Below are 10063 nucleotides of genomic sequence, written 5' to 3'. Positions count from 1 at the left end.
AATTCCAAAATATGAACAATATTTATCGTCCCAAAAATCAGTATTGCCGCTGAACTTTTTCTTGCATTCGATTCTAATTGACACCTGGTAAGCATAACAGTATTGATGTGATGAGTAATAGAATACGAATAAATATATCGACGAATGGTTTATGTCATAGAAATGGCCAAGGAATGTAGCATAAAACCTAAGTTTCTGTAGGTCCAATGGTTGTGGATCGCATAGGGCATGTCTCTAGTAGACTAGCAACACTGTGTTTAGATTCCATATGCTCTTATAATCCTTCAAGTACTCATTAGAAAAGGTAGAACCTAGACCTTCTATCTTTAATAGTGACGATCAAACACTTCATCTTCTTTATCTCTTTAAGTGCGCATTACATACGATATCAATTACCATTTAACCTCATTTATCTGCTAATGTTCTCGTAGTCAATGGATAAACCATTTTTTATCTTCCATAAAAGGAATCTATGGATAAACTTTTGGCTATCTATCTAGTTATTTATCTATATATAATCGGTATACTTATCTAGCCACTAAAAAGACATAGGGTACACGTACATGCACCTATGGTATTTATAATTTTGTGTAAATTTCTTAACAAATTTGAGATATATGTCTAATGTAATTTATAAGTTCATATGAGTTACTTGTTCTAAAATTCAAAGATATGAACTTCCCACCTAACAAAAGTGTCTGCAGTACTCTTTACAACTTCTTCACGAATTCACCATCATAAGAATCAATCAATCTTACACTACAAGAAAACAGCAAGGATACTCAGGGAAAAAATCGTCGGAATTTCGTCGGAATAACGTTATTCCGACGACATACCGACGAAACAAGTCCTCGGAAATAATTCCTCGGAATTTCTTCTTTCCTCGGAAATCCCTCGGAATTTTCCGACGGAATTCTGAGGAAACAAATTTCCGAGGAAATTCCGAGGATCACTAGTTTGTCGGAAATCTCCTCGGAATATACCGAGGGAGAACTTCGTCGGGATATTTCCTCGGAAATTCATCGATCGATGCGTTTTTGGACATTTATCCATCGATCGATCGGAATATACCGAGGGAAATCTTCCTCGGAATATTCCGAGGAACATGTCCCTCGGTATATTCCGAGGAACAGGTCCCTCGGTATATTCCGAGGAGAGGTGTCTCTCGGTATATTCCGAACGTTTTTTTATAAACAGATCGATCGATGGATTTATGTCCAAAAACGCATCGATCGATCGAGTAAAAAATATAATTAATTTCCTCGGAATGTAAAAAATATTAATTTTTTTTTAAAAATAAAATTTTTGAAATTTAAATTCGAAAATATAAAATTAAAATTAAAATTGAAATCATATTAATTAATATTCAAAGTTTCACAAATAAAAATAAAACATTCCGAGTATTTGGAAAAAGAAAACTACGGGTCTGGCACGTCCGGGAACACCTCGTTCGGGTACATCCTCTGCATCATCTCCATCATTTGCTGGTTCAGCCTCCTCTGTGCCTCATAGACCGCCTGTTGAGCCGCCATCTGGGTCTCCAACAAAGATATGCGATCATCCTTGTCCTTCAACTGAGCCGTAAGTACTTCTGGATCAACAAAGGGCGGTGGTGCAGAAGAAGGAGGAACCGACCGGGTGCGACGACCCAAACCGACCAAACGTCCCTTCTTCTTTGGAACCGACTGAATAGAAAATAGCCAAATTTACAAATTTAAACCAAGAAATAAATGAATTGAACTTTAAAAAAAAAAGAACTTACGGATTCAACGATTTCGTTGATTCGAAACCGGGACAAGTTGGTCGAAGCCGTCGAAGCGTCATCCTCGGTTTGAAGCTGAGACACTTCGTCTACCACCTGAGTTTGGACCAGGTCGACCACGTCTCTCACAAGACCGTCATCAATCTGGCCGGTCTTCTTGTTGGTATACGCCCTCCTCATTAGGGCGAGATCATCAACCGGCTTGCCATCATTTTCTTCCGCCTTGAAAAAAAACATAAATTAAAGAAACATTAGAAATTAGAAGAAATGCACAATAAATTAAAATTCTGAAACTCAAATAATTGAAGAAAAAGCGGTTGAACTTACCATGCGATCTCCCAGAGTGGCAATAGATTGAGCACCCAAGTTATGCTTGTAGATACCCTTCCCTTTACGGTCGCTCCTGCGGTTGGTAGAGTTGGTGGAAGAAGTTTCTTTCGTCTCTTCCTTATCCCAATGCGCACACAACTCCTTCCAGACCGTGTCGTTCATCGACTTTGGGACCTTTTAATAAAAAAAAAGAAAATAGTTTAATAAAATAAAAAATAGTTTAATAAATTAAAAAATTGTTTAATAAATTAAATCGAACCTTATTGATTTCCCACTTCTTCTTCCACTCGTGGATCTGCTTCCCATAGTTGTCCATAACTTTATGGACGAAGTGGTGATAGATAAAGAGCGTCTCATCGGAATTCCAGTTGAACTCTTGCTGAAAAAAAAACACAATTAGTAGAAAATTTATATTAAAGATTAAAAATATAAGTAAAAAATTAGAATACTTACCGCAAACTGACGAAACCACAAAACCTGCTTGTCGGTAGGGAAGTGAGTGAAAGTCGGATGTCCCCTGTCGAGGGCCGAGTACATCATACGGTTGATCCATGCGCTGATCCCGTTCCCGGATCGGTTGAACCTAATAAAAAGAACAAACGGTTAATAATGAATCCAAATTTAAAGAAAAAAAAATGTTTAATTACCATGTTTGACCCCGTCCATGTGGATACGGAGTGAGATACGGAAGATGGTCACGACCGGGCTGTTGAACCAACTCCGCAACACTCATCACTCCCGGAGGACCCGGGGGAGCAGGAGCAGATGCAGCAGCGGGAGCGAGAGGAGCAGGAGCGGGTGCAGCAGAGGGAGATGTATGGTTGGAGCTGTGGGGTGAAGGGGAACCCTGAAAATGGCTGGAATCCCGAGACTGGCTCCCCGTACCACCACGACCACGACGCTGTCGAGGCCGGGTCTGATCATCATGAGACCTGTAAATTAAAAAAATATATTTAATAAATACAGAAATATATAAATTAATTTTTTTTTAAAAAAAAATCCCAAATAATTTAATCACAAAAAAAGATTTATAGATATTAAAAATATTTAATAAATATATAAAAATAGTTCTAATAAACAAAAAATAGTTTTAATAAATAAAAAATAGTTTAATAATTACAAAAAATAGTTTTAATAATATTGATATATATATTAAAAATATTTTTAAATCCCAAATAATAGTTTTTAATCACAAAAAAAGTTTTATAGATATTAAAAATGTTTTGTAAAATCCAAAAAATCGAATTTATATACAAAAAAGATTTTGTAAAATCCAAAAAATCAAATTTATATAGAAAAATCGTTTTGTAAAATACAAAAATCGATTTTATATACAAAAATCGATTTTATAAATACAAAAAAAAAAATTATAAAAAAATTCTAAATCGATTCAACAAAACAAATTATTCAACCAAATCACAATTCTAAACCTATTATACAACCAAATCACAATCCTAACCAATCACCCTAACAAAAATCTATCAAAACTACACAAAAACCTAACAAATAGAACCTAAGAGAGTGGGATAGGGTCCTTACATGATTTGTGTAAGAGAAGGGGGAGATCGCCGGAGATATCGTCGGATTTCAGGGAGAAATCGCCGGAGAGAAGAGAGGAGTCGCGCAGAGGAAGAAGAGAGAAATGGGAAAGAAGAAGGGGCTCGTGGTTATAAAACCTAGGGTCCGACGGACATTATCCGTCGGAATTCCGTCGGAATTCTAATTTCAATTTTCGCGAAATATTTGCCCAGTAAAATGAAAATATTCCGAGGAAATTCCGACGGAGAGTAAAATATCCGTCGGAATTTCCTCGGAATATTCCGAGGAAATACCGAGGAACTAGTGTTTGGGGTTTCAAAACATTAATTTTTTTGCCGTATTTCATTTCTTATACAATTGTAATGCATACCATTGAGGATTCTTTGTATAGATGAGCATAAACCATGAAATAACAAATTTCAAAACTAATTGAAAGTATTCTCTTTACCGTTCATTAAAAGGTGTAAGTGTTTCTCTTATGTTGTGGGATTTCGTTCATACAATCGGAAAAGTGTTAATTATACGGTAAGGAACAAATTTTTGACTTCATAATGAACGTAAGACACTTAATAAGGGTTATATAAGTGTTATTCAAACCGCAAAACGTTGTTTTCGGTTTAAAACCCATATTTCCTCGGAATTTCCTCGGTCTTTACAACTTCTTCACGAATTCACCATCATAAGAATCAATCAATCTTAATTACTTAGGCGAAGTCTAATGATTTACAAAACCAAAACTTTTTCTTAGCTTTCTTAACGATGAGACAATATAGTAGTCTTATACGCCATCAACTTGTAGAGGCCATGGCTATGCCGCTGTGGAATTCCTAATATTTGTTTCTTGATTTTCCTTTATCAAATAATCCACCAATAGGATCTCAACGTGTGCGTCATTATGGGATGTCTTTGTCCTAGATCACTAAAGATCATTGACCTATTCACAAATTGTCTAGAAACAGTTCCCCAAAATCTATTGGCCAATAAGGTTATTACAATTACACGTATTCGGTCTTTAATATTATTCATAGTTAAGTGGGTATATATCCAGATATTATAGTTCTGAGAATCATATAAGTGGACATACATTGGCCAATATGGACTCATGGAGTCTGGTCTGACAGTTTAATTAAGCGGTCCCCATATATGTTGAACACAAATTATCATTTTTAATCTTTAACTTGTGTTAATTACGTAAAAAATAAAATAAATAGCAATACAACTATTTGAAGGTGATTAGATAAATCATTAGCTCGTATTGTAGTAGTATAAGTAAGTTCCAAGCTAGTGGCCATTCACCAATGCAAGGGATCCAAGTAAGATGGATTTTTAATTAATGTATATATATTGTTGACAAAAAAGGAAGAAGATTTCAGCCATTTTTTAATCGAAACATTCCATATCAAAGTGAAATCGTTATATGAACCTATAACCAGCAATGACCAATGAGATACCACTTTTACAGAGGTTAGAGAGCCAGCTTATAAACAATTAGTGACAACGGAAGCTAATCCATGAACTGCTTCTTGACGTACGTGCTGATATATATACAAAGATAAGTAAAGTACTTGAGCATGCAATTCTTTCACTATATTCTCCTATTGACACTTTTATATACATATACACATTACCTTCCCAACAAAAAGACAAAAAATAATTAATTGAAAAATGTATATCAAATATGAAACGTAAGGTATATAATCCAGACATGATTTCCCTCTCATTCCTCATCAACGAAAGTTGAAGTCCATGTCATAACCATTCAACAAAACACTTTTTGTTTCTTTCTCTATATGAACTTCTATATTGAGAAGTCATGTAGCTACACTATTGCTGGAACGAAAAGCTGCCAATTTGAAACTATATAAGAGTAAAATGTATGCATAACAGCCATGTGTATGGATCTATTGATATGCATTATAGTTTTGACCAACGTAATTAAATCCCCAGTGGGATAGTGGTTGTGTGCTAAAGTTCTTAGAGAGCTCGTGGTTCAATTTTTCTAGTGCGACTATTCAATGGTGACAAAAAGGAATATTTGATCTATTATCTATATGCATTAGATCTTCATCATTTTATTAATTAGATATCCTAAAACTATAAGTACATCAAATTAAATTCAAGAATCCCAACGGCGCATAAGGTTCGCCACAAAACTACGTTTTCTACGTTGCTAATGATGAGGTTCTTATGGATTTATATGACCTTTTATGTATAGAAAAACATTTTTGAAAAATAATATAAAATTAAAGGGCACCATCAATTTGGAATATATACCTCCATTTCCCTTTCCCAACAGTCAATTCTTGCTCAAAGATGTTGCAACGTGACATGTCTCCTTTTTAATGAAATAAATCATCTTCTCTTTTTTTTGTGGAATATCCGCATCGTATGTAACCTAGGAGTCTATGACGTTAGCAATAGTTGTGAGTTTTGAATCGTACGTGTTCAAGTTTGATGCTGGTTTTAGTGTTTCATCTTGCTAAGGGTAGCATTCCAACTTCCTCATGTATATATTTCATCACTAGTAGTTGCGCAGTTATGCTTTTTTGGGGTCGGTTAATCCTCTTAATTTCTTAGGTAAAATGGGATTAGATAATATATTATGGATTGATTAAATTTATATTATTTTTGGTCATGACGTGATTCAAACCCATCAAAGAGAAAGTGCTTCATCCACTCTATTTAAGTCAAGTATACGAATTCTCTCGAATTTGTCTCTTTAAATCTTAGTTTATAAGATGGAATTATTGGACGAACTGAACAAATTAAAGCCACCAATAGCCACATGGGACTATTCTTCCATATCCACTTAACTAAGCTTTTAATATAAAAATAAATTCAAAAGCAAACAAAAAATCTCTCGATCCTAGCTTATAAATAGACATCCAAGTGTGAGATCTTTCTGTCATCTTAGTACAATTCCTTGATCTTCTTCACAACGAGTATACCTCTCAAATGGATTATCACACCAAGAACATGTTAATTTCTTTGTGTTTTACCACTCTTTTAATATTACTCCCGGTAGTTACATGTACTAGACAACACAGGTCTAATAGCCCGAAACAAAGGAGCTTGTTGGCCAACGAGCAAGATCTCGTGACAAATTTGCCTGGACAGCCTCATGTGAGTTTCAAACATTATGCTGGTTACGTCCCTGTCGACGAATCCAACGGAAGAGCTATGTTTTATTGGTTCTTTGAGGCCATGGACCTTCCCAAGGAGAAACCTCTAGTTCTCTGGCTTAATGGAGGTAATCCAATCTTTTGAATTGTTTATGCATGTATCAAAAACTGTTATATATTCTCATATTTTCAATCTTAATTGATGAACTTTGAAAAGTACACTTATAACACGATTCGGCATAATTTTATGAATTACATAATTTACCGTTTTATTGATTTATGTTTGGCCATTCTGCCATTTTTCCACTCCAACGTCAAAAATAAATATTTTAAATTGTTATTGAACTAGATTTCTTTGTAAGCATTATTTGCATGCTTAATTCACTTTCTACGATTTTGTTATGCCATTTAATCATAGCTCTTATGATTAAATAACCTAGTGTTATAATTTCTTCTATTTTTTATTGTCTCACGAGAGAACACAATATTTAGAATTTGATCAGTTGTATACTGTGTATATAGGTCCAGGTTGTTCTTCTGTGGGATATGGGGCAACACAAGAAATCGGTCCTTTTCTCGTCGACACCAAAGAAAACGGACTTACTTTTAATCCATACGCATGGAATAAAAGTAAATACCTTTTGTTTTTTTTTTTGTATAATTTTCTTATCTATACGTAAATGAAAATGAATAAAATAATGAAAAAGGTTGATTTTGCTGATGCAGAGGCAAACATGCTGTTTTTAGAATCTCCCGTCGGTGTTGGCTTTTCGTATTCAAACACAACTAGCGATTATCAAAAACTTGACGATGACTTTACAGGCAGGTCCCAATAATATTATAATAACTATATATAAGTATATAACCTATAGTTTCTATCCTTATAAGAATAATACATATAATATATGCTTCATTCTCTCTTCTTTTATTCTACGATCAGCAAGAGACGCATTCACTTTTCTTTGCAACTGGTTCGAGAAGTTTCCAGAACACAAAGGAAATACGTTCTACATCGCAGGCGAAAGCTACGCAGGTTAACTAAAACAAATCATCTTAATTTTCGTGCTAATATCTTTAAATCTAATTTCTTTTAATATTTTTGGTGAACGTAATATTTGTAGGAAAATACGTACCGGAGCTAGCAGAGGTCGTATACGATAACAATAAGAAGAACAGTAGTTCATCACTTCACATCAACCTTAAGGGTATTTTGGTACGTTTAAATATCTTAATGATACTAGTGTTTCTTGACCCTTAAAAAGATTGCTAGTGTTTAAAACCAAAAATGTATAATACGATAAGTTTTGCATGGTGATGTTAGTTTACGTCCTATACGTTATAACAGTAGTATATTCTAAGACCTACATCTAATCCGTTCTTTTTTTCTGCGGTGTAGCTAGGGAATCCTGAGACATCAGATGCAGAGGATTGGAGAGGTTGGGTGGATTACGCATGGAGCCACGCGGTTATATCGGATGAGACGCATAGGATCATAACCAGGACTTGCAATTTCAGCAGCGACAATACTTGGAGCGACGACGAGTGCTCTGAAGCCGTAGCAGAAGTTCAAAAACAGTACGACGAGATCGATATCTACAGCCTCTATACATCGGTTTGTATAGGAGATCCTGCACGGTCCTATTACTTAGATTCAGCACAATTCAAATCAAATTCTCACATCAGCTCCAAGAGGGTAAGTTTATATATAATATATAATACATCTAATTATTTTATGATCGTTAAGAATATTATAAAAAGGCTATATTATAAGTGTCTTTCAAAAAGTTTTTTTTTAACCAAACAAAAAATTGTTTGCATGCCTTAGGTTCCGCCAAGGCGCTTGGGTGGATATGACCCATGCTTGGACGATTACGCGAGAACATTTTACAATAGAGCAGATGTTCAGAAGTCTCTTCATGCGAGTGATGGAGTTAATCTTAAGAACTGGAAGATTTGCAAGTACTCAGCACATTCTTCATGTGTTATATTGGTTTTTGTAATAATAATATGTGATGGAACTTGTCTAAATATTGTCTAATATTCTGAGATTGCAGCATGGGGATCTTCCATAATTGGACTTATTTAAAGCCCTCGGTTTTGCCTATATACGAGAAACTCATCGCCGGGGGATTAAGAATTTGGGTTTACAGGTAAAATGATTCCATGAGCACTAATTAAATAATTGTTATTTAGTGGTCATCGTCCTATTCGTCATTATTTTTAAAAATGACCCATTATTTCTTTAGTTAGGTCACATCATTAGTTTCAGTTTATAATTAGAATCTCAAGGTCAAAGAAACAAAGTACACCCATGATTAATTTCACCTTGAAAACTATTTTTTTATAACAAAATGTAGTTGACTTCAACACAATTAAAACTTGAGAAAAAGTAATATGATCAGTGAAAGTAAAAAATTAGAGTATTAACTTCGGTTGCTTGTTGCAAAAGTAACCGATATATACATAGTTTTTAATTTTACTTTGCTGCTTGGTTATATATGTAAGAAAGTTTAGTTATTATCCAATGCACATATAAAGAGTATTCCACTAAACCGTTGGTTTGATTCTGTGATGGCTCAGTGGTGACACAGACGGAAGAGTTCCAGTACTGGCGACTAGGTACAGCTTAAGCGCACTAGAATTACCCATCAAGACAGCTTGGAGGCCATGGTACCATGAAAAACAGGTAAGTGGGTGGCTTCAGGAATACGAAGGTCTAACGTTTGCTACGTTCAGAGGAGCTGGACATGCGGTGCCTTCCTTCAAACCAAGCAGCTCTCTCGCCTTTTTCTCGGCCTTTCTCACAGGAATTCCTCCGCCACCGTCTCGTTAAAGATTTACTAAATCTAATGAGTCTAAGTTTTCAGAAAGTTTGAAAGGTCTTGGGTTTTGTTACGTTGACTTGTCAGACACGGTATAAGGGAAAGAGAGAAATTGTATACTTTATGTGATGATCATAATGATCAAAGAAAAAAAACACTTTAAGATTGTGTAATCACAAAAATAACTGTTTGGGATACAACCAGATTAAGATTGTAATGATAAAGGGAAGACCTTCAACACTTTATTATGTTCAAATGAAATAAATAAATAATTATAACAGAATTATTGAAATATCATTTTATTGAAATGAAGCCGTAGCACTCCTAACACTTTTCTTCACAGAAAAAAAAAAGTAATTAGATCACCGAATATTTTAAAACAGCTAATGTTCGAAAAAGACTACAGTTTATACTGTCACGGCTGCAAAATGTCTATTGCCTGGAATACTCCATCGGGCAAAAAAAAGAAGACAGCATATGAATATGCG

The 10063-nt window shown here is 34.8% G+C and overlaps 1 protein-coding gene across 2 annotated transcripts; it reads left to right on the top strand.

Annotated features, from left to right (window-relative positions):
* Positions 1–6509: 6509 nt before the first annotated feature.
* On the top strand, positions 6510–9815 carry LOC106405065 (serine carboxypeptidase-like 31). Of its 2 annotated transcripts, none has more exons than XM_013845674.3 (9): positions 6510–6881; positions 7276–7383; positions 7480–7575; positions 7694–7786; positions 7875–7966; positions 8150–8446; positions 8579–8712; positions 8808–8903; positions 9334–9815. In XM_013845674.3, exons 1-9 carry the CDS (start codon positions 6587–6589, stop codon positions 9584–9586), a joined length of 1464 nt encoding a protein of 487 aa, XP_013701128.1. In that variant the 5' UTR covers positions 6510–6586; the 3' UTR covers positions 9587–9815. The 2 variants fall into 2 exon arrangements, with proteins under 2 accessions (XP_013701128.1, XP_048622292.1); XM_048766335.1 differs by having other exon boundaries at positions 6739–6881; positions 7461–7575.
* Positions 9816–10063: the final 248 nt, after the last annotated feature.

Source organism: Brassica napus, chromosome C8, assembly GCF_020379485.1.
Source record: "Brassica napus cultivar Da-Ae chromosome C8, Da-Ae, whole genome shotgun sequence".
Taxonomy (NCBI): domain Eukaryota; kingdom Viridiplantae; phylum Streptophyta; class Magnoliopsida; order Brassicales; family Brassicaceae; genus Brassica; species Brassica napus.
The sequence above is the reverse complement of the archived record's forward strand: the minus strand, read 5'-3'. Positions and strand labels throughout refer to the sequence as shown.

Bases quoted from the DNA above. Each gene is read 5' to 3' on its own strand.
- LOC106405065 (XM_013845674.3), top strand. From the start codon at position 6,587: ATGGATTATCACACCAAGAACATGTTAATTTCTTTGTGTTTTACCACT. The intron at 7,576-7,693 runs GCAGGTCCCAAT...TTCTACGATCAG, and splicing joins ACTTGACGATGACTTTACAG to CAAGAGACGCATTCACTTTT. The intron at 7,787-7,874 runs GTTAACTAAAAC...TAATATTTGTAG, and splicing joins CGCAGGCGAAAGCTACGCAG to GAAAATACGTACCGGAGCTA.